This window comes from Triticum aestivum, chromosome 3D, assembly GCF_018294505.1.
Source record: "Triticum aestivum cultivar Chinese Spring chromosome 3D, IWGSC CS RefSeq v2.1, whole genome shotgun sequence".
In the NCBI taxonomy this organism is placed as follows: domain Eukaryota; kingdom Viridiplantae; phylum Streptophyta; class Magnoliopsida; order Poales; family Poaceae; genus Triticum; species Triticum aestivum.
The window spans coordinates 428,379,240-428,402,926 of record NC_057802.1 but is presented as its reverse complement, the minus strand read 5'-3'; the positions used below and the strand labels follow the sequence as shown (position 1 = coordinate 428,402,926).

The 23,687-nt window shown below is 46.0% G+C and overlaps 2 protein-coding genes across 3 annotated transcripts; one reads left to right on the top strand and one right to left on the bottom strand.

Annotated features, from left to right (window-relative positions):
• Nucleotides 1–2,901: 2,901 nt before the first annotated feature.
• On the top strand, nucleotides 2,902–12,586 carry LOC123079373 (helicase-like transcription factor CHR28). 2 transcript variants are annotated; one of them, XM_044502141.1, is made up of 14 exons: nucleotides 2,902–3,254; nucleotides 4,709–4,778; nucleotides 4,871–4,963; nucleotides 5,059–5,196; nucleotides 5,282–5,491; nucleotides 5,574–6,514; nucleotides 7,277–7,348; nucleotides 7,441–7,518; nucleotides 7,594–8,473; nucleotides 9,140–9,270; nucleotides 9,762–9,977; nucleotides 10,366–10,920; nucleotides 11,004–11,213; nucleotides 12,190–12,586. In XM_044502141.1, exons 1-14 carry the CDS (start codon nucleotides 3,108–3,110, stop codon nucleotides 12,292–12,294), a joined length of 3,846 nt encoding a protein of 1,281 aa, XP_044358076.1. In that variant the 5' UTR covers nucleotides 2,902–3,107; the 3' UTR covers nucleotides 12,295–12,586. The 2 variants fall into 2 exon arrangements, with proteins under 2 accessions (XP_044358076.1, XP_044358077.1); XM_044502142.1 differs by lacking the exon at nucleotides 2,902–3,254 and having other exon boundaries at nucleotides 4,703–4,778; nucleotides 5,121–5,196.
• A 247-nt stretch (nucleotides 12,587–12,833) lies between these two features.
• Nucleotides 12,834–15,242, bottom strand: LOC123079372 (L-type lectin-domain containing receptor kinase IX.1). Its single transcript, XM_044502140.1, has one exon. The coding sequence runs from the start codon at nucleotides 15,067–15,069 to the stop codon at nucleotides 13,036–13,038; it is 2,034 nt and encodes a 677-aa protein (XP_044358075.1). The 5' UTR covers nucleotides 15,070–15,242; the 3' UTR covers nucleotides 12,834–13,035.
• Nucleotides 15,243–23,687: the final 8,445 nt, after the last annotated feature.

Genomic DNA, 23,687 nt, shown 5'->3' with positions numbered 1-23,687 from the left:
CTGCATTCCAAGGTTAATTCCAAGGTCTACATAGTTCTCGAACCCGTAGGGTCCGCACGCTTAACGTTTCGATGACAGTTATATTATGAGTTTATATGTTTTGATGTACCGAAGGTTGTTCGGAGTCCCGGATGTGATCACGGGCATGACGAGGAGTCTCGAAATGGTCGAGACATGAAGATTGATATATTGGAAGCCTATGTTTGGATATCGGAAGTGTTCCGGGTGAAATCGGGATTTTACCGGAGTACCGGGAGGTTACCGGAACCCCCCGGCAACATAATGGGCCTTAGTGGGCCCAGGTGGAAGAGAAGAGAGGCGGCTAGGGCTGGGCCGCGCCCCCCTCCCCCCTAGTCCGAATAGGACAAGGAGAAGGGGGGCGGCGCCCCCCTTCCTTCTTCTCCCTCTCCTCTTTCCCCCCTCCCAAGTCCTAATCCAACTAGAAAAAGGGGGGGACTCCTACTCCCGGTGGGAGTAGGACTCCTCCTGGCGCGCCCCAAGGCTGGCCGCACCTCCCCCCTTTGATCCTTTATATACGGGGGCAGGGGGCACCCCATAGACACAACAATTGATCATTGATCTCTTAGCCGTGTGCGGTGCCCCCCTCCACCATATTACACCTCGATAATATCGTAGCGGTGCTTAGGCGAAGCCCTGCGTCGGTAGAACATCATTATCGTCACCACGCCGTCGTGCTGACGAAACTCTCCCTCAACACTCGGCTGGATCGGAGTTCGAGGACGTCATCGAGCTGAACGTGTGCTGAACTCGGAGGTGCCGTACGTTCGGTACTTGATCGGTCGGATCGTGAAGACGTACGACTACATCAACCGCGTTGTGTTAACGCTTCCGCTTTCTGTCTACGAGGGTACGTGGACAACACTCTCCCCTCTCGTTGCTATGCATCACCATGATCTTGCGTGTGCGTAGGAATTTTTTTGAAATTACTATGTTCCCCAACAGTTTGGGCGGTGGTTGCAGACGTCTAGCAATGCCCGGGTGGACACCAGAGAGGTACAACGGCGACATCGAAGCAGGATGGCGTGAATGCAAAATAAGGGGGACCACGGGTGGATTGGAAGGCAATGGGACCGGGAAAGGGATTTGAGTGGGCCAAGGGTGTCAGAGTCCTACATGGCGGCGTTGCGGCCTCCTGCAAGCCCTCACTTTGATTCCAATTTAAGGGAAAATGGACGTTTGAACCACTCCGCGGACCGATAGGGTAAAAAGTCTGGACATGCCCTTAGAGCATCTACAGCCGGGCGCCTCAATACCGCCTCATACGCCCCGGGGGCCGCCCGGTCACTGTCCGGGCACAATTTTTTGACCCAGACGGCCCCCTCAAATGCCACGTCGGACCCGACCCACGCTAGACCACCCAACCCCACATATATTCCTCCCCATCCGCCCGCCGGAGCCACTTCACTCCACTCTCCTCCACTCCCCTCCGTCACCCAAGTTCGTCTCCGGCATGGCGGACAACGAATCCGAGTCCTTCACCTCTAGATCCGTCGACCCCGAGCTCATCCCACGCGGCCCCGAGGAGGAGATGGCCGTCTAGCTTGCGCTCCGCTGCGCCCGGGAGGAGGCCCGTGCACGTCAGTGCTCAGACTCTTTCCGTCGGGAATCCATTGCGTCCACCCAAATGGCGCATGGATCTGACGCTAGGCCAGCCGTAGCTGCCTCGCCGGAGGCCATGCGGCCTGTCTGGCGTCCGGACGAGCTGGCGGACGTGCAACCCCTCCGTTGGCGCATCGAGCATCAGGACGCACCATGGGCTTCGCCCGACGAGAACATGACACGGCGTGCCCGCTGTGCAAGGCACCGGGCGCGGGAGACGGCTGCAGCCCTTGCGGCGATGGACGTCGATGAGGCGGGGTCACATTCTCCGGCGTCCTGTATGGCGCGTCAGTCTGGGCGGCGTAACGACATCATGGTGGACGTTGGCGGCTCGTCCCAGGACGGATCCGTCATCGATCTGACGTCCACCGGCACCCAGCGGGTTCCGGGCTCCGACGAGGAAGAGTAGGGCATGGGAGACGGCAGCGCCTTCAGTCTCGTGAGCCGGCCCGTGTCCCATGCCCTACTCTACCTTACCGGCGACCGAACCAACTCTCCAAAGGGCGTAGCCATCTGCCGGACATGGCCACGGCGGAGCCGGTCGGGCAGGGAGCGGAACCGGACGAAGCTCCGCTCAAAGATCGTTGCGTTGCATGTAATAATATAGATTTGAGGTTTCTAATTTGTGGTATCCGGATGTGGAATGCATTTTTTAAGGCGTGACCGGTCACTGTCCGCGGACGCGCCCGGCCGCGTACGCGGGCGTTTGGGGGGTCGGATTTGCCGAGTCCGGCTGCAGATGCTCTTAACTTATAGTACAAACTTAAACTATCATGAGATTGAGTTCTAGGGCAGACTTTATCCAACTATGATCATCACGTGTTTCTTAAACAACAACGTGCTACCACTGTCTCCCATTTCGCAACAACGGATGGACGCCTAATCCGTTCCATCATTTCATTTCAGTTCATCCACGAGTCGAATATGCACGTACTCCCGGGGCTGTCCTGCAAAAAGCCACGCCCGCCGCACGGTTCCGTGTGGCACACGGCCCCGGGACCCGACCCGACCCACGACGACGACCCCGAAAGCTGGACGGTCCTCGGCTCGAAAATCCGAGCCAGAGTCCCTGGCTCCAGAGCCAGCCAGCCAGCCAACCGGGGTCCGGTCCGCGGCTCCGTCCGCCCACCGCGTGGTGCACATGCCGCGAAATAACTCCACCCCCCACGAACCCGAGTCCGGCCCGTGCTCGGGCATTCCCAAACCCCCACCCTCGACGCCGACCCTTTCCTCGGGCTCGCTCGCTTTTAAAAATCCCCCAACCCGGAACGAATTTTTCCCCTTCGCCTCCTGCTCCTCTTTTCCACCACTTCGACGCGGACGGCATCTCCTCAGCCCACCGCACCGCGCAGCGCAGCCGCCCCCCCCACCCCCGCCACGATTAAAAACGAGGGCGAGAGAGAAAGGGGCCTCGGGCTCGTCCGGCGGAGAAAAAGCAAGGCCCCCTCTCCCGCGGCGAATTGCATGATCGAATCGCGCCGCGGCGGATGATGGCGGAGGAACCGGCGATGGATTTCGACGACGGGGGCTTCGGCGGCGGCGCCGAGGACAACCTCTCCATGCCCCTCGGCGACTTCATGGCCTTCCTCGAGAGCGAGCCCGGCGACGACGGGGAGGACCCGCCGCAGCCCGAGGTGCGTGCCTTTTGCCGCTCCGGCCTTGCCCTAATTCGCATCTCGCTCGGACCGGCCGGATCCAATTCGGTAGGCAGGGTTGGCCCCGCCGGGGCTAGGGTTTTGGATTGCGTCGGAGCGGACGCGTACGACTGTTTGGGGTGCCATGCCCCCCCTACATATCCGCAATTCGCGATGCCCGGGGTCTTGTCTCTTAGACGCCGTGCCTTTTCGAGTGAGATGTGTGTGAGGTGATCAAGCCTTGGCAAGGGATTCGGTGCGACTTTTCAGTTTGGGGAGTTATTTTTTTGTTTCTCCCTACTAAGTGGCACACACATGCTTGTTGATGCTAAAAGCTCAGTTATAGCATGAGATGCAATTAAGTTATGCCGTCTATATATGTGCTTGTTAAATGTTGTTGGGAAATGGTATCCATCTTTTGGTATTTGAACCCAATCACATGAGCAATGGTCATATGGTGCTGCCTTTGTCACTGGAGGCAGCTGACTTGAAGAGGTTCCGGCCCTGATGCATTGGGTCCAAAAAATGGCAGTGTTGGATCACTGCCCTCGCCTGTGGTAGTATGGCAGCTGAGTCGATTGGGGTGGTTGGTAGCAACGAGTCTATGACGAGATATGTGGAGTAGTACTGACTAGTTAGGGCGTTGATGATCGCGGCATGTGGCTAAGTGAGGATTATAGGGGTTAGGTGGAGTTGCATTGTTTTTCCCCCTTTTCTGGTATGGTATATCGGCTCCCAATTCTTGTGCATGTTGTTTCGTGGTGTAGGGTAGATATGTATGCATGTATGCATCTACCTCTACTTTCTAGTTGCTCATGATCTCCAGAGTGTGAGAACGGTTAAGTTCTTTTTGTCGGCATTCAGCTATTTGTTGTCATACCTTCTTGGGTGTGCTTAAGGAGCGAAGGAGTTACACTTAGATATTCTATAAGCTGGCTGTAATTTTATTATAAAAATTAGATGAATCAGTTTGATTTGATTTTCTGCGGGGCGATGGCGGGAATCTTGGATTCTTACTGTGGGTGACTCAGTGCGGTGTAATACATTGAACTTCCAATTATTCATTGGTTGTTGTGGTGAAAGGTGTTTCTCCAGTATATGATTTGATTTGGATCAACATGTGACTTTTGAGAGCTCAGCTTGTTACTTGAACTACTTGATTGTTTGAAAATGTGACACTAAGCTGTTGAATGCTAGGGTTTCAGATTTCATCCATTGGTATTGCGATAATTTGTTGTTGAATAATCGTAGCGCATGTTTCTTTTTCCTAACAAGCCAGAACATAAAATCAAGTAAAAATGTTCCGTCTAGTATTTCTAGCATCATATGGATGTCTGTGGTCAGCAGTCGCAAGATTGTGTGTCTATATCCAGGCATGCTGTATCATTAATATTTTTTGGAATGTGTCCCCTATGTCATACCCCGTCATTAAACATCATGTTATTCAAATGCAGGCCAATCAAGGTTCCTTAGAGGCGCCAGTGGACACGACAGGTTTTGCAAATGGATTTGAAAGCCATGAAGGTAGACTGAGCTTTTCTCAGTTTATCATATGTTTTTACGAGAGCTTTCGTTAAACAAAATCATTGTTAAGCTACTGTTCTATCAATGAGCAGAATTTTTGGAGGATGAAATGCAGGCCAATCAAGGTTCCTTAGAGGTGCCAGTGGACACGACAGGTTATGCAAATGGATTCGAAAACCATGAAGGTAGACTTAGCTTCTCAGTTTATCATATGTTTTTACGAGAGCTTTCCTTCAACAAAATAAAATCATTGTTATGCTATTGTTTAATCAATTGGCAGAAATTTTGGAGGATGAAGGTTTTTGGTCAAACTACTCACACATAGACCCTTCGCAATACCAGATGGAAGCAATGGTGGAACAAGGAGATGGAACCTTTGATGACTCCGATGCTAAGCCTTATGGTTTGCTTGGCAGTGGTGAGAAACAGAAAAATGGCTTTAAACTGACACTTTATGTTCGCACTCCGTATGATGCACTATTTATTTGATCATTTCTTCGCAGATTTATCTGGAAATTGTAGAACTACCAATCATAACAACCAACCTTTACCAAGGGACACATTAAACCATATAAATGCTGCTGAAGAAGCAAATGCATCTCCATACAAAGTTCTGTCAAATTGTTCATATGTTGGTGAGCAAATGTACTTTGGCAAAGCACAGGTCAAAGCAGAGAACCACTTAGAGGGCATGGGGCCACCAACGAATACTTGTATGTCAAATTTCTCCTTGGCAATATATAGCTTGCATCATCTGAGTTTAAAGAAATCATATTCCTTTCATATCTACTGCAGATTTGCCACATAATCAGTTCCCAGAGCAATCTGGGTTGAGTGAAGTTAAAAGCGAGGATACAGGAGCAATATTTGATAACACTGGCCAGGAGGGTAATCAATTCATACCAATGAACACATTCTCTTTTGACCATAATGCTGCCATCCCTGATATTTCTTACACTGAGCTGAACATTGGTGAGGCGACTGGAAGCATGAACAATGGCAATAGCAGTTGCCTAACTGTACAGGGAGATTATCTGCAGGGTGAGTTTGGAGAATGTCCCAAACCAGAGTATGGTTCTCTTGATATGGCTGGTGAAATGTCAATGCATGATTTGCCGCATAACAATCAGTCATATGAGATGGAACAGATCCCACAGAATATATGTGAAAGCAGTTCGATGCAGACAGGCTCCCCGGATCAATATTGTGATGATACATCTTTATCAGGTTACTACATGTCGTCCCCAGAGTCATTATCCTGTGAGCAGATCCAGTCTGAATATATTGGTTTCAAGAGTGAGTCTAGCACTGACTCTTCTCCAATACCCTCAAGCAGAAACTCTACTACAGAGGATGCTGATAAATACTTAGGAGGCTCAACAAAACAGTTGCTGAACTCTAGTTTAGTTCCTATCGGCCACCAACACCCGTATAGGAGCCTGACAGATCAAATGCCTCCAGCTTTTCATGAACAATATGATATTCACAGAAGTGGTAACTCCTTTGCTCGGGGGAATTTATCAAGAAGTTGCTTCGGTGCAATTGTCAATGGTGGTTCTGATTTACTTAACCTTAGTAGCCATCGTGCTCCTTGTCATATATTGCCACCCCAGGGAATCCAAGGAAAACTAAATAACTTTCAACAATCTTTGTCTGCAAATCCTTTTGTTCCTCGATTTGGCGGGATGGCATATAAGTCACATGATGAAAGGGCGACTCTACGACTTGCATTGCAGGTTATATATCCCTCTGTACTGTTGGATCCTCCTTTTCACACTTATTAACTTGGTTATACCTGCTATCACGAATCACAAAATCATTGGCCGAATAATGATTAGGGCTCATTTGGTTTGGAGGAAACTAAAACGTAGGACTTACGAGTACTATAGGAATTTGATAGGATGACATCCTAAGGAATTGTCTTGCCTCGGTCCTATGCACAAAATGAGCTTTGAGTGGATATGTAGTTTCCTCCAAAAACAAAAGAAATGAGTAGTATTCCTATGGATTTTTTCCTCTGGAATCCTTGTTCCTAGGTTTTTTGTATGAAAATCCTCCAAACTAAACAAGACCTTATTGTGAATGGTTACTCAAAATCCCCAATTGCAGTTTTTCGTAAGCAACACTTGGGATACTTAATACACACTTTTTGTTTGTTGAGTATCAACATTTGGAAATTCTCTGATAATGTTTATTCACTTGATCTTTCTTGTTGGTAATTATTAATTTTTTGGGCAAGTTCCCATATGCTGGTTCTTGAGCTTACTAAGCTACCTTCTGTTCTGGTAACTGCTGGTGATTATGTCTCCCATCTTCCTATGATATTCTATAACCATACTCTATAGAACACTTGGTTTGCCTTTATTGCCGTGAAAACTTAGTGATTGAGCACTAAATTTATCTGATGACGGAGAAAATAACATCATTTAGTATTATTTTTCTGGCACCTAGTTTTCATGTGCTGCTTCAGTATGCTTAACATATTTGAAGTTTGCCAGGATATATCCCAGCCAAAGTCCGAGGCTAATCCACCTGATGGGCTTTTATCAGTTCCTTTATTGAGGCATCAGGTACACCTTGCAGTCAATGTCATGTGATTCCCTGAAAAATAGTGTCACCAGCTTCTGTGTATTTAGTATTATATTTCATCTTATTTTTACAGAAAATTGCTCTGTCATGGATGGTGCAAAAGGAGAAAAATGGTTCACATTGCTCTGGTGGAATTCTCGCAGATGATCAGGTATACTAGTTAATTTCTCCCTTCTGTTCAGCAAAGTGTGCGAATGTGTCTTAGATGTCATCTGATGCTTTTCAGGGCTTGGGTAAAACTATATCAACTATTTCACTGATATTGACAGAAAGATCACCAGTACCAAGGTCAACTGCCATTAAGCCAGAGCTGTGTGAAGCTGTATCTCTTGACGATGACGAAGACGACCCCATTGATCTTTGTTTGAAAAGGAGGTCACAGACATGTAGCTCTGAAGTGACAACAAGCACTACAGTTAAGACAGAGAATCATATTGTAGAGATTAAGGCCAGGCCAGCTGCTGGCACTCTGGTTGTTTGCCCGACAAGTGTTCTACGACAGTGGGCAGAAGAACTGAGGAACAAAGTTACCAGTAAAGCTAATTTGTCCTTTCTAATATATCATGGTAGCAACCGTACGAAAGATCCTAACGAGCTCACTAAATATGATGTTGTGCTAACTACATATTCTATAGTAAGTATGGAGGTACCAAAGCAATCAAGTCCTGATAGTGACGATGAAGAGAAAGGGAAGGCAGACAGATATGGTGCTCCTGTTTCAGGCAGCAAAAAGAGGAAGGCTTCCTCTTCTAAGAAAACTAAAAATGCCACAACAGAGAAGAGTAACTTACCAGAGAAACCTCTTGCGAGAGTAGCATGGTTCAGGGTTATTCTTGATGAAGCACAAAGTATTAAAAATTACCGAACCAATGTTGCCGGGTCTTGCTGGAATTTGCGAGCCAAAAGAAGGTGGTGCTTGTCAGGGACACCAATACAGAATGCTGTTGAAGATCTCTTTAGCTATTTTAAATTTCTCCGATACGAACCGTATTGTGAATACAAGCATTTTTGCACCATGATAAAAATGCCAATCAGCAGGAACCCAGTTAATGGTTACAAGAAGCTGCAAGTTGTTTTGAAGACAGTAATGCTACGTCGGACTAAAGGTCAGTTACTAAACTTATTATTTGTGTTTTCCATCTCTTAGCCTGTGCATATCTAAGAAGTATGTTGTCTCCCAACAAGATGGCTTGCTGATTGTACTTAAACCACATTTTACATTTGACATTTTAATCAGAGACAATTTTGGCTTAGAATTTATGAAAATTATGATAGTGAAGCTAGTGTTGCTAGTTAATCATGATAATTTTTTTTATTAATCTTTCACCAAATAACATGTTGAAGAGTTGGAGTTGCTAGTGTCTTCAGACCATTGATGAAAATATCTTAGTGGATGATACATTAGAGGATGCCATCAAATCATCAATTAGCATGTTAAGCATAATTTGTACCATTTGAAACTTCTGTTGGCTATTTCCACGGCTAGTACTCTAAAAATGGGTATTCTAGGTCTTATACAAGGAACATGTATTATATTATTGACAGATCAAATACATGTTCCTATTGTTTAGAACATTCCCACATTTGAAATTTCTGTCGTTTTATGTTCGTATCGCTACTACTGTGCCTTTTAATTTCATTTGCATGCTTATGATCTGGCACCCTGCTATTCCTGTGTAATATTCTTTCTGTTCCAAAGTAGTTGATTTGTGGTCCCCATAATTTTTAACTTTGTAATTGGTGCTGAAAGTTATATTTATTTGGTAATGTAGCGACAATGTTGGATGGTAAACCAATCATTTCCCTACCGCCGAAGACTATATCTCTCAAGGCTGTGAACTTCACGAGTGAGGAGCGTGCATTTTATAACACCCTAGAAGCTGAATCGCGAGCACAATTTAAGGTGTGTTCGCAGTGTTAATTATCCACCCACTTTCTGATGCATTCTTTTATTTATTCTTTCAATATTTTGATTTTTGATATTGTCTTGCTATTTCTCCACAATAAATCAGTCAGGATTATATTCTTAATTATTGAATGTTATTCCTTTGTATTGTGAAAACATAACTCAAATATATTTGGTTAATTTCTATCTATGCTTTTGGAATATATGGATTACATTGCTCCACATACCTGGACAGCAAACATGTTACTTTACTTATGGGATTGGATTAGTACAGTCTGGATAACACACAAAAAAGAACTTGTACAGTCTTGATACTAAACAGTTCATATGAACATTTATGAGATGATGGCATGTTTGACCACTCATTTCATGTTTACTTCACGCCAAGTTGATTATGTCTCCTTATTTATGTGCTCCATTCTTAAACTTAAAGAGCCTACCTATATGGTCAATTGCTCACCTGGTCTAATCTGACAATTTATCTGCAGGTCTATGCAGCTGCTGGTACTGTTAGGCAAAACTACGTGAATATCCTGCTGATGCTTTTACGGCTCAGACAGGCATGTGATCACCCTCACCTAGTTAAAGGTCATGAGTCTAGCTGGACCTCTTCATTGGAGAGTGCGAATAAACTTCCAATGGAACGAAAACAAGAATTGCTGGTTTGTTTGCAATCTTGTTCAGCTATATGTGCTCTCTGCAACGTAAGTGTATTTGCATCTTCTCTTTCTCACCTATAGTTATAATATCTCCCTAATATCTATGTTTACTATTTGTATCTACACCATGTTCTACAATATTTCATTTTGCTATTGTCATGTTGCGGGTGTGGTCTTTTGTAATTTATTTGAATAATTGTGGCTAGTAATGTTAAATACTCGAAAGAGTTTGCTTTCGTGGACACACAGAAGGGAAACATTGAAAGGTAGTGTAGTTTCCTAAGATCGTGTCAGCATAAATCAGAACTAGATAAAAGAAACAAAAACTGGAGAGGAAACCCTTGGCTTCATTCCAGTTTCTTGACACCAGCTTTGTCATGCCTAATATTCTTCCTCAGTTCATACCTAAATCTTAGCGACTTAAATTGTGCAGGATGCACCAGAAGACGCTGTCGTTACTACATGCGGGCATGTTTTTTGCAACCAGTGCATATTGGAGCAACTTACTGGCGATGACAGCATATGTCCAGTCTCTAGTTGCAGAGTCCGACTTAATGCAACTTCATTATTCTCTCGAGGCACCCTTGAATTCTCCTTGTGCAAATCAACAAGTGAATCCCAGTCTAATGATTCGTGTACAGAGATAGTACACACTGAAAATCAAACTGGGATTGATTCATCTTATGCATCTTCTAAAGTGAGGGCTGCCCTAGATATCATTCTCTCATTACCTAAAATTGACCCCACCCAAAGTAGTGATAGCAAAAAAACAATTGGGCTTGCCTCTGAAAATACCAATGGGATGAGTTCAGAATATGCTGACACCAAGACGACAGAGAAGGCCATTGTTTTCTCTCAATGGACTAGAATGCTGGATTTGCTAGAGGTTCATTTGAAAGCTTCTCATGTGACCTACCGGAGGCTTGATGGAACAATGTCTGTTGCTGCTCGGGAAAAAGCCGTGAATGACTTCAAAACAGTTCCAGAGGTTTGTGTTCAATGATTATTTTTTACATGCAACTTTCTCAAGTGTATCACAATTTGTTCTCTCTTGACTTCTGCTGTTGGCAGGTTTCTGTAATGATCATGTCTCTCAAAGCTGCGAGTCTTGGTCTAAATATGGTGGCTGCCTGCCATGTGCTTATGCTCGATCTTTGGTGGAATCCTACCACTGAGGACCAAGCTGTTGATAGAGCACACCGTATTGGCCAAACACGACCAGTCACAGTATCTAGGTTAACTGTCAAAGATACTGTTGAAGATCGTATTCTGGCACTCCAGGTAAATTTAAAACCATCAGCATAAGATCACTTCATTTAGTATGCCTACCCACCTTTTAGACTGGCCAGGATATCGATACTAGGCTACTACCTATGTGCTCATACTGGCTGTAGGGATCAATGTCTCTCTCAAGAGACTGGTCTCAGTCGAATGAGAGAATTGGTGGGTCAACCGGTGAACCACCAACACCCTGGACTATGAATCCTCGAGTAGGGTGTCTTCACCGTTTTTATCACCGGTCCAGCTTTTAAAAAGTATATACACGTAGGATGCTTAAACTGGCCAGGATATCGATACTTGCTCTGTGCTCAAACTGGCTGTAGGAACCAATGTCCCGGTTTCTCTCAGAGACTGTTCTCAGTCGAATGAGAAATGGGTGGGTCAAATCAACACCCTGGACTATGAACCATCAAGTGGGGCGTCTTCACCTTTTTTTATCACCGGTCCAGTTTTTAAAAGTATAGACGGGTAGGATGCTTGCCTGCTCCTGCCCCTCCTTTTGAGCAGTGAGATACTAAAGAAGTTGGAAAGTCTATTTTTGTAGTTGTAAGTATATCCCTAACATTATTCACATCCTTGTGATGTTGTAAATATATAGCTTCATTTTCCTGGGATCACTTGAGACCAACCGAAACAATAGGTAGGCATCACCTGGACCGAATAGGATACAACTTGAATACCATACAAAACAGTGCTATCTTTTTGAACCGAAACTGTAGGGAAGGCCCTGACAGTAAAATTTTGTTAGAAGAGAGAAAAATTACAAAAGAGAAACTGCACAAGGGCTATCTTAATACGAAATATTTAATTTCTTGCTTTGAGTTCCAACTGCTCACTCGGTTAAATCCTATGTGATGTAACCCTTCCCATTGGTCCTCGACGAGAGGGTACTATTTATCGATGTATTCTGTTTGGCAATGAATTTTTAGATGCACTGTTTCATGCAGTGCGTACTAAGATGTATAATTTGTCTCAGGAGAAAAAGCGGGAGATGGTTGCTTCAGCTTTTGGGGAAGATAAATCTGGTGGCGGTCAGACTCGACTGACAGTGGACGACTTGAATTATTTGTTCATGGTTTAGCATCACCTCCTGAGATGGAACACAATTTTGCTCATGGAATGGTGTAATAGGGGCAGTGATAGATAAATATTTCTCAGGGGAGGTAACAAATAGCATTTCTATAGGGGCCTAGTGCTTTTAGTTTGTACAGGTGTTGAGATTTTGTAGTTGGAAGGTGTCATTGTGGTTGTTAGACCATCCAATTCTTTTGGCACTGCAAGTAGGGAGGGACCCTCAGGTTAACTTTCAATTGGCTGCAATGGTGTCGTTTGACTATTATGAAGATATAACAAAGCAAAGTATCGTTAGCTAACTTATATTTGTACAAGTTTTCTCAGCACATTCTAATCTACTTTTTGGCTTACACGCGTCTGTCTGTTCAGTGCGGTTTTATATAACCATGTGAAAGTTTGAGCGGTGTTCTAGTCTCGTTGTTGGTTTGACGTTGCGTGTGACCTGCTACACAAAAACTGTGGCGACATCTGGTTTGCTCGTATCGGCTATCATCTCACACGAGTGACATTCAAGTTATAAGCAATCTATCAGCTTTAACACCTGACTCACCCTAATACCCCAAACTGCCTTGGGATATTTCTTCTTGTTCGGTCCTTTTGACCGATATAATCCATCACATTTCCCTGCTATACAAACCAAACTCAACTCATACAAATATAATTGTACAATCAATCACACCTCCATGTTGCAGCACAAGACGAAACAAACAAAATCATCGTGAAAGCAGCTTCACAAAACCCACCACTTTCACGGCTCCAGAAGTCTATCCCTCACCGAAGATCCTTTGCCAGCATTAGCCCCTGATGACTCACACTCAGTAACGCCGCCTGGGTTCTGCGTGTCGGACGCACCTCCAACTGATGATACCAGAGCAGCCAAGTCAGGCAAAGGGAAGAACGTCGGCACCGGCATCTTCGGCGCCAGCACAGGCAATGCCGCCTCAAATTTCAGGGCATTCAGGGCCTGCCTGATGCTTGGCCTATGCGTGTAGTCAGGATGAGCGCACCATAGTCCAACCACCATCAGATGCTCCATCTGCTTCTCATCGAACTCCACCTTCAACCTCCAGTCCGCCGCTTCGAGAAGGGCTTTCTTCCCATAAAGCTCCCAGACCCACGGCACCAGCCTCGCCTTGCTCGGCTCCGCCGTGGGCTCCGATGGCTGTCGTCCACAAGCAATTTCCAGTGCCACGACGCCGAAGCTGTACACGTCCGACTCTCGGCTTGACTTGCCTGTCGTCAGGCACTCTGGCGCCAAGTAGCCCAGCGTGCCAGCCAGGACGGTGGTGTAGGGCTGGCTGCCATGCTCAACGAGCTTGGCAAGGCCAAAGTCGCCGAGCTTGGCACTGAAGGTGGCATCCAGCATCACATTGCTCGGCTTGATGTCGCGGTGCACGATGCACTGAAGGCACTCCTCGTGGAGGTAGAGCAATGCCGACGCGAGGCCCAGTGCAATGTCATACCGTGTCGGCCAGGTGAGGTGCACGCCCTTGCCGTAGAGGTGCTGGTCGACGCTGCCATTGGGCATGAGCTCATAGACGAGCAAGAAGTCACCACGGTGTTCATGGCACCACCCGACAAGCCGGACCAAATGCCGGTGGCGCAGCTGGCTGATGATGCGTACCTCGGCTGCATACTCCTTGCGGCCCTGGGTCGACCCCTTGGAGACCCTCTTGATGGCCACCTCCTGACCAAGCTCCTTCAAGAATCCCCGGTAAACAGCACCGAACCCGCCCTGCCCGAGCTTCCTCTGCTCGGAGAAATTATTGGTTGCCGCCACCAATTCAGCATAACGGAACCGTCTTGGCCCGCTCTGCACGATGAACTCGTCAGTTAGCTCGTCGTACCCCATTGCGTCGTCGATATCGACGTAGGGGACACACTCTCCTGTCTTCCTCCATTCCTTCACGAACCAAACAATCCCTGCACCGACCAGCACAACAAGGAATCCGCACAATCCCAGTACCACCCACAGCACCACCGTCTGCTCCTTGCTGTCGACGCTGGAGGTGAAATCCCAGTACAGGACCTTGTGCAGCTCGGCGGCCTCGCCGGTGGCGGCGGAGAAGCCAACGGCCACGGCGTCGGGCAGGTGCTCCCTCAAATCGACGGCGTACCACAGAAGGACGTCCGTGGGGACAAAGTCGCCGTAGGAGAGGGCCACGGTGAGGTTCTTGGCCTCCGCGTCGTACGCGACGCGCGCGTGCGCCGTGCGGCCGTCCTTCATGCTGGTTGGCCAGTCGGCGGTGGCCACGGAGGCGATGCCCCCGAGGTCGATGCCGACGTGGTCGTCGCTGGGGTCCCAATCGTTCCTGTAGGTGTCAAATTCGACGGCGACGAGGGAGCGGCCCCCGTTGCGGGCGGAGGAGTTGAAGAGCCCGAGAAGGCCGCCAGCGGATCTGTTGGGGATGACGGAGGGGAACGGGGAGAGGAAGAAGGCGAGGCCGTCGCCGGAGGCGGCCGAGGGTTCGGGGGCGGAGATGGAGAAGGAGAAGGCGGAGGCGAAGGAGGCGGGGCGGCGGGAGACGGGGTCGAAGAGTGGGATGGGGCGGGAGAAGAAGGCCCGGCCGGCGCTGCTGGTGAGGGGCCCGACGCGCTCGTCGCGGGTGAGGCGGATGAACTTGTTGAAGAAGGCGTCGCCCTGGAAGGAGATGCCCGATGGGGCCGAGTCCGAGGTGGCGGTGAAGTTGTAGGTGAAGGAGAATCGCGCGGCGGCCGGCGGCAGGAGGAGGGCGACGGAGAGGAGGAGGAGGAGGGAGGGGACGGCGACGGAGATCCCCATGGAGTGGGTTGGGTGAGCCTTGGCCCTTGGTGGAGGACAGGGTGGGGCCGAGGTTGACTAGAATGAACAAGGCATGAGCTGGATTACATAAAATCCTACTTGAGACCAGTAAAAAATACGAGCTGGGATTAGTGGCTTGTATTATACGTATGGTTCATTGGCGAAATGGAAGATAAGAGTCACCGTCTCTCCAACGCGGCCATGTATTTATCTGCATATTGGTCCAGACCAGTTCACGGACGCTGATGCGAAAACCGGCTTATCCAACCGTGTCCATACATTTCAAAGGAATTTGAATAAAATGACCAAATTTCATGCATTTGGGGCGCCACCTGGTGGCGCCGCTTGAGAGGAAGTTGTGTACACGTTTTCATTTAAAAAATACATGTAGTCATCACCTTCATCTAAAAAAATATTTTAAAAAATCCTCATCTCCATCTAGAAAAAGAGGTAAAAAAGAAAAAAAAATCACAAACACGGCCTACCAGCAAGCACCACTTTGCGTAGCCGTCTATTTAAAAAAATATATGGGATCATCACCTCCATGTAAAAAAAACATTTTAAAAAATTCCTCACCTTCATCTAAAAATAATATTCTAAAAGCTTTTTCACCGCGGCCAACCAGCTTGCGCCACGTGGCATAGCTTAATGGGTTTAATTAGATGATTTCATTTAAACAGATCAAACTCATTACGTTTTTCATACATGTCAAATAAACAAAAGCAGGGGATAGTCTTTTAACCTAATCTAAATAATCGCCAATCGTGGCGGAGTCCGTGTCACACATCTCGTCTTCTCTATGTGTGGCAAGCTCGCCGACGGTGCATCAACGGGAGGGGAAGAATAGCCGTGGCGGGCGTCCCGTGTGCTGCTCTTCCTCGCCGGAGTGCGCCCTGTCGACCATGCCAGACGTGGACGCCGGCCTCGTGGTCACGGCGGTGTGGCACGAACCGCGATGGCGGCGCGACCGGTGCTGCCTGCGATCGCCTGCACCTCCACTTCGGCCACCTCTGTGCGGTCTTTGCGGACAGACGTCCCTCTCCTTCCGCAGGATGCGCGATCGCTATAGCTCGTGGCGGATCTCGCGGGCGGTGCGCAGAGACTGATACATCACCCGCTGCTCATCCAGAAAGTCTTGATCCTCTGTAACCATTGCCGTGACGACATGGTCGTTCGCCTGCTCATCGATGATTTGCCCCTTCATGAGCCGGTGCTCGTCGAGGAGCCGCAGGTTGTACTTTGGTCCTCCTGCGAGAACACCAACACCGGCGACGCATGCAGCTCTTCCGCCATTGCGATGTTGAAGTGCGCCCTTGCCTCCTCCAAGGCGATGCTGGCATGGACCAACGAGGGCAGTGGCACCAGCTCATCGTCGTACACCTAGTCTGTCGTCTTTGCCCCGTCGCTGCCCTCCGGCGAGCTCGCCGACAAGAGAACCTCTATCCGGTTAGCACGACAGGCCTACCAGGCGGCCGCAATGCCGACCAACTCCTGCTTCCATTCCGTTGCGAGCCTCTCCCACATCTCTCAAATGCTCACGACGGAGGTGGTCCGGTGCTAGTCGTGCTGGCCAAGGAGGCACCGCTAAAATAGCAGGTGCCGACCAGAACAAGCGGTGGACTGTGTCAATGCGGGCACCGGAGTAGGTTTCTCGTTCGTCACGCCTGTTTAATGCCGACATACGGACGTGAGCCGGTTTGAATGCGGGTCAGAGCCATTTAGTCTCGTCCGTTCACGCGTCTCCAGCATTGGAAATGGGTGGGGAGACCGGGCGTGTAAAACTAGATATTTTAATGCATGGGACGAGCAGGACTTAAGCTTGGGGGAGTTGATGGCTCCATATTTTGTCACTTTTATAAGTGGGGTTTGATGTGGTTCTCACAGAGTTTTTAATACTTTCGGGTCTTTCTAACACTAATCCTTCGAGAAAGAAGAAAATTGGCTTTCCTTCATGATGTGCACAAATATATATTTTTGTAAGAAAACCAATCAATATTTTATCATATAAAACCAAATAGAGCAACTTTTCTTGTGGGCGAAACTTCACCGGTGTCTAGAGCGCAAACAACCTTTGGTACGAGCGCACTGATTACCAGTTGCCGCCAACTCTACCTCATCTACACGACCAACTTTCGTGAAGGGAGAGACTGCATCAGAGAGACACAGCCGCCGCCACACCATCCAGAACAGAGGGAGAAGAGATCCGGAGAAGAAGAACTACCAGAGGTCCATTCCTTCTCGTTCACCCATCTTCATTTCCTGTCGTCGCAACATCACCATAGGGAGAGGAGTTCCAGTTTGTAAGACTAAGGTTGATAACTCTATTTGTACTCATCTTGAGATTGAGATTTGTTTAGTCATTCATCTTATTGTGGATCTTCGTGATGTTATTGATGATTGCCCTTGTTTTAATCTCTGTGATGTTTGATTATTTTTCTCCCATGCAAGAGTAATTCCCCATAGGCGCGGGAGATGTCGGTGATTGGTAAGATTCATTTATGCCTATTCTATACATCATCATTCATCGTTATAGTTTATAATTATTTACTAAGTTTTTTATCCGTGGTGAGAGTAATGCGTGTTGTCTAATTTAAGTGCCCATGCAACCTGAAGACCTACATAGGTAACACATATTGTTTAGTGAATTCATGACCTTCAGGTGACAGGTGGAGATATCTACGAGGAGCGAAGACAATATAAGATAATGATGATCCACAGGACCTAATGCATTGTTCCGGTCTCACGACCTTAATTATGGAGATGACCATTTTATAGCTGCTGGGAATTGTTGCATGGAAAACCAAAATTTTTCTACGCACACGCAATGTTCTATCCATGGAGATGCATAGCAACGAGGGGGAGAGTGTGTCTACATACCCTCGTAGACCGTAAGCGGAAGCGTATCTCAACGCGGTTGATGTAGTCGAACTTCTTCGCGCTTCAACCGATCAAGTACCAAACGCACGGCACCTCCGCGTTCTGCACACGTTCAGCTCGATGACGTCCCTCGCCTTATTGATCCAACAAGACGTTGAGGTAGTAGATGAGTTCCGTCAGCACGACGGCATGGTGACGGTGATGGTGAAGTGATCCTCGCAGGGCTTGGCCTAAGCACTATGAAAATATGACTGAGGGTGTAAACGGTGGAGGGGGGCGCCGCACACGGCTAGACAATTGTCTGGGGTGTGCTAGGGGCGCCCCCTGATATGTCTCGAACGTATCTATAATTTTTGATTGTTCCATGCTATTATATTATCTATTTTGGATGTTTTATATGCATTAATATGCTATTTTATATGATTTCTGGGACTAACCTATTAACCTAGAGCCCAGTGCCAGTTTCAGTTTTTTCCTTGTTTTAGAGTTTCGCAGAAACGGAATAAAACTTTCGCGATGATTTTTCTTGGACCAGAAAACACCCAGGAGACTTGGAGTGCAAGTCAGAAGAGCCACGAGGCGGCCACAAGGGTGGAGGGTGCGCCCCCAACCTTGTGGGCCCCTCGGTGGCCTCCTGACCTAGGTCTTCCTCCTATATATATACTCTTATACCCCAAAAACTTCCAGGGGAGCCACGAAACCACTTTTCCACCGCCGCAACCTTCTGTACCTGCGAGATCCCATCTTGGGGCCTTTTCCGGCATCCTGCATCACCACCACTGCCTCTCCGATGAAGCGTGAGTAGTTTACCTCAGACCTACGGGTGCATAGCTAGTAGCTAGATGGCTTCTTCTCTCTCTCTCTTTGATTCTCAATACAAAGTTCTCCTCGATATTCTTGGAGATCTATTCGATGTAATACTCTTTTGCGGTGTGTTTGCCGAGATCCTATGAATTGTGGATTTATGATCAGCTTATCTATGAATATTATTTGAATCTCCTCTGAATTCTTATATGCATGATTTGATATCTCTGCAAGTCTCTTCGAACTATTGATTTGGTTTGGCCAACTAGATTCGTTTTTCTTGCAATGAGAGAAGTGCTTAGCTTTGGGTTCAATATTGCGGTGCTCGATCCTAGTGACAGGGGAACCGACACATATTGTATTGTTGCCATCGAGGATAAAAAGATGGGGTTTTCATCATATTGTTTGAGTTAATTCCTCTACATCATGTCATCTTTCTTAAGGCGTTACTCCGTTTTTTATGAACTTAATACTCTAGATGCATGCTGGATAGCGGTCGATGTGTGGAGTAATAGTAGTAGATGCAGAATCGTTTCGGTCTACTTGACACGGACGTGATGCCTATATTCATTATCATTGCCCTAGATATCTTCATAACTTTGTGCTTTTCTATCAATTGCTCGGCAGTAATTTGTTCACCCACCGTAATATTTTCTATCTTGAGAGAAGCCTCTAGTGAAACCTATGCCCCCCCGGGTCTATTTTCCATCATATAAGTTTCTGATCTACAATTCTAGTTTCCTATTTACTTTCTTTGTAATCTTTTACTCTTCGTTCCATAAACTAAAAATACCAAAAATATTACTTTACTGTTTATCCATCTTCATCAGATCTCACGTTGCAATTAACCGTGAAGGGATTGACAACCCCTTTATCGCGTTGGGTGCAAGGTTGGTATTTGTTTGTGCAGGTATTCGGTGGCTTGCGCGTAGTCTCCTACTGGATTGATACCTTGGTTCTCAAAACTGAGGAAAATACTTACGCTACTTTGCTGCATCACCCTTTCCTCTTCAAGGAAAAAACCAACGCAAGCTCAAGAGGTAGCAAGAAGGATTTCTGGCGCCGTTGCCGGGGAGATCTACGCCAAGCCAAGACATACCAAGTACCCATCATAAACTCTCATCCCTCGCATTACATTATTCACCATTAGCCTCTCGTTTTCCTCTCCCCCACTTCTAAAACAATTTTCGAAAAGATTCGCCTTTTTCTTTGCCCCTCTTCCGTTCGTCTTCTTCGTTTGCTTTTTGTGTGCTCGTGTGTTGGATTGCTTGCTTTGTCACGATGGCTCAAGATAATACCAAATTGTATGACTTTTCCAACACCACCAACAATGATTTTATTAGTACTCCGATTGCTCCCGATGCTAATGCGGAATCTTGTGAAATTAATACTGCTTTGCTGAATCTTGTTATGAAAGATCAATTTTCCGGCCTTACCAATGAGGATGCCGCATCCCATCTAAATAATTTCGTTGATTTGTGTGATATGCAAAAAACCGTGGATAATGATATTGTTAAGTTGAAGCTATTTCCGCTCTCGCTTAGGGATCGCGCTAAAACTTGGTTTTCATCTTTGCGTAAAAATAGTATTGATTCATGGAACAAGTGTAAAGATGCTTTTATTTCCAAGTATTTTCCTCCCGCTAAGATCATCTCCCTTAGGAACGATATTATGAATTTTAAGCAACTTGATCATGAACATGTTGCACAATCTTGGGAGAGGATGAAATTGATGATTAGAAATTGCCCTACTCATGGTTTGAATTTGTGGATGATTATACAATTTTTTTATGCCGGATTAAATTTTGCTTCTAGAAATATTTTAGATTCGGCCGCGGGAGGCACTTTTATGGAAATTACTTTTGGAGAAGCTACTAAACTCCTAGATAATATTATGGTTAATTATTCTCAATGGTATACCGAAAGATCTTCCACTAGTAAAAAAGTGCATGCGATTGAAGAAATAAATGTTTTGAGTGGAAAGATGGATGATCTTATGAAATTGTTTGCTAATAAGAGTGCTCCTATTGATCTTAATGATATGCCTTTGTCTACTTTGATTGAAAACAATAATGAATCTATGGATGTGAATTTTGTTGGTAGGAACAATTTTGGTAATAACGCGTATAGAGGTAATTTTAATCCTAGGCCGTTTCCTAGTAATTCCTCTAATAATTATGGTAATTCCTACAACAATTCTTAAGGAAATTATAATAAGATCCCCTCTGAATTTAAGAATAGTGTTAAATAATTTATTAGTTCGCAAAAGAATTTCAACGCTTTGATTGAAGAAAAACTGCTTAAGATTGATGATTTGGCTAGGAACGTGGAATTTCTTTTGATGTTGATTCTTTGAAACTTAGATCTATTCCACTCAAGCATGATATCAATGAGTCTCTCAAAGCCATGAGAATTTCCATTGATGAGTGCAAAGAAAGAACGCTAAGATGCGTGCTAAGAAATATTGGCTTATAAAAGTGTGTTCTTCTAGTTTCCGTGAAAATAATGATGAAGATCTTACAGTAATTGATGTGACTCCTATTGAATCTTTGTTTTCCAATGTAAATCTTGATAAAGATGGGACTGGAGATGAGTCAACTTTAGTTAGAAGGCGTCCCAATGATTCGGAGTTTTTAGATCTTGATGCAAAAGTTGATAAAAGTGGGATTCGAGAGGTCAAAACTTTAAGTAGCAATGAACCCACTCTTTTGGATTTCAGGGAATTTAATTATGATAATTGCTCTTTAATTGATTGTATTTCCTTGTTTCAATCCATGTTGAATTCTCCTAATGCTTATAATCAAAACAAAGCTTTTACTAAACATATCGTTGATGCTATGATGCAATATTTTGAAGAAAAGCTTGAATTGGAAGTTTCTATCCCTAGAAAACTTTATGATGAGTGGGAACCTACTACCAAGATTAAGATTCAAGATTATGAATGCTATGCTTTGTGTGATTTGGGTGCTAGTGTTTCCACGATTCCCAAAACTTTATGTGATGTGTTAGGTTTCCGTGAATTTGATGATTGTTCTTTAAATTTGCATCTTGCGGATTCCACTATTAAGAAACCTATGGGAAGGATTAATGATGTTCTTATTGTTGCTAATAGGAATTATGTGCCCGTAGATTTCATTGTTCTTGATATAGATTGCAATCCTACATGTCCTATTATTCTTGGTAGACCTTTCCTTAGAACGATTGGTACAATTATTGATATGAAAGAAGGAAACATTAGATTTCAATTTCCGTTAAGGAAAGGCATGTAACACTTCCCTGGAAAGAAAATTAATTGCCTTATGAATCTATTATGAGAGCCACTTATGGATTGCATGCCAAAGATGATAACACTTAGATCTATTCGTGTTTTTTATGCCTAGCTAGGGGCGTTAAACAATAGAGCTTGTTGGGAGGCAACCCAATTTTATTTTTGTTCTTACTTTTTAGGTCCTGTTTTGCAATAAATATTTCATCTAGCCCCTGGTTAGATGTGGTTTTGTGTTTTAATTAGTGTTTGTGCCAAGTAAGACCTATGGGATAACCTACGGTGATAGTTGATTTGATCTTGCTGAAAAACAGAAACTTTTGCGCCTCACGAAAACAATTCTTATTTTTAGCTGGAGAGTGCTTTTTAGTTGATTCTTTTTGCAGAAGATTAATAGACACATTATCTAGGACCTCCTATTTTCTTAGGATTTTTAGAGTTGCATAAGTATTTGAAATATCCAGATTGCTACAGACTGTTCTGTTTTTGATAGATTCTGTTTTCGCGTGTTGTTTGCTTATTTTGATGCATCTATGGCTAGTATCGGGGGGGGGGGGTATGAACCATGGAAAATTTGGAATACAGTAGATATTACACCAATATAAATAAATAATGAGTTCACAACAGTACCGTCGGTGTCCAAACCGGCCGATCTCGGGTAGGGGGTCCCGAACTGTGCGTCTGAGGATCGAAGATAACAAGGGACATGGGAACACGATGTTTACCCAGGTTCGGGCCCTCTTAATGGAGGTAAAACCCTACATCCTGCTTGATTGTATTTGATGAGTATATGGGGTACAAGAGTCGATCTACCTCGGGATCGTAATGGCTAAACCCTAGATGTCTAGCCTATATGAATTCTGATGATCCCTACGGACCTAACCCTCCAGTTTATATATACACCGGAGGGGTACATAATCGGTTTACAAGGGAAGGAAACAATACATCCGGACTCCAATCTTTCCGTCCACGCATCCAAGAGTCCTACCCGAACACGGGGAATGATCTTCCAGTTTATCTTCACGGCCCACCAGCCCGGCCCATATCGAGTGGGCCAGACACCTGAGGACCCCCGAATCCAGGTCTCCCTCAGTAGCCCCCGAACTTGCCTTCAATGATGATGTAGTATCCAGCTTATATCTTCGGCTTTGCAAGGCGGGTTCTTCATTATACTTCGGATGGACGACAGTCCGGTTTTGACCTCTGTGTTCTGCCTTTATGATTCCTTCCTGTTGCCGCCTAGATTTCCACATGTCGAGCGAATGCGAACGGTCCACCATTTTTTTATTAAAAATAAAACACCCAGCCACGCAGGGATGGCGTCTATATAAAGAGACCAAATCCAAAGTGCCATCCACATCGAGCAGAGGAAACACCAAGATCAGCCACAAAAAGCCTCCAAACATGGCCAGCGCCCCAGGCTCTTCCTCGCGTCCCCATGGCCCTCAAGAGGGCGATTGGCAAAGCTGCTCAGTGCCTCATCTTCAACTGAGTCGACTCCAGACGCATGGCTATCTTCCCCTCGCAGATCTAGTCTCCGTTCGAGCGGGATTGGCCTCCATCGGCAATGACGTAATGGTTGAAAATTTCCCCAACCCCAATAAGGAGGAGAGGGTGTGCTTCGTCCCATTTCTGTTACGGGGCTTAGGCTTTCCAATCCATCCCTTTCTCAG

Coding starts and splice junctions, on each gene's coding strand:
- LOC123079373 (XM_044502141.1), top strand. CDS start 3,108: ATGATGGCGGAGGAACCGGCGATGGATTTCGACGACGGGGGCTTCGGC. Junction 8,474..9,139: donor AATGCTACGTCGGACTAAAG/GTCAGTTACTAA, acceptor TTGGTAATGTAG/CGACAATGTTGGATGGTAAA. Junction 9,271..9,761: donor AATCGCGAGCACAATTTAAG/GTGTGTTCGCAG, acceptor ATTTATCTGCAG/GTCTATGCAGCTGCTGGTAC.
- LOC123079372 (XM_044502140.1), bottom strand. CDS start 15,069: ATGGGGATCTCCGTCGCCGTCCCCTCCCTCCTCCTCCTCCTCTCCGTC.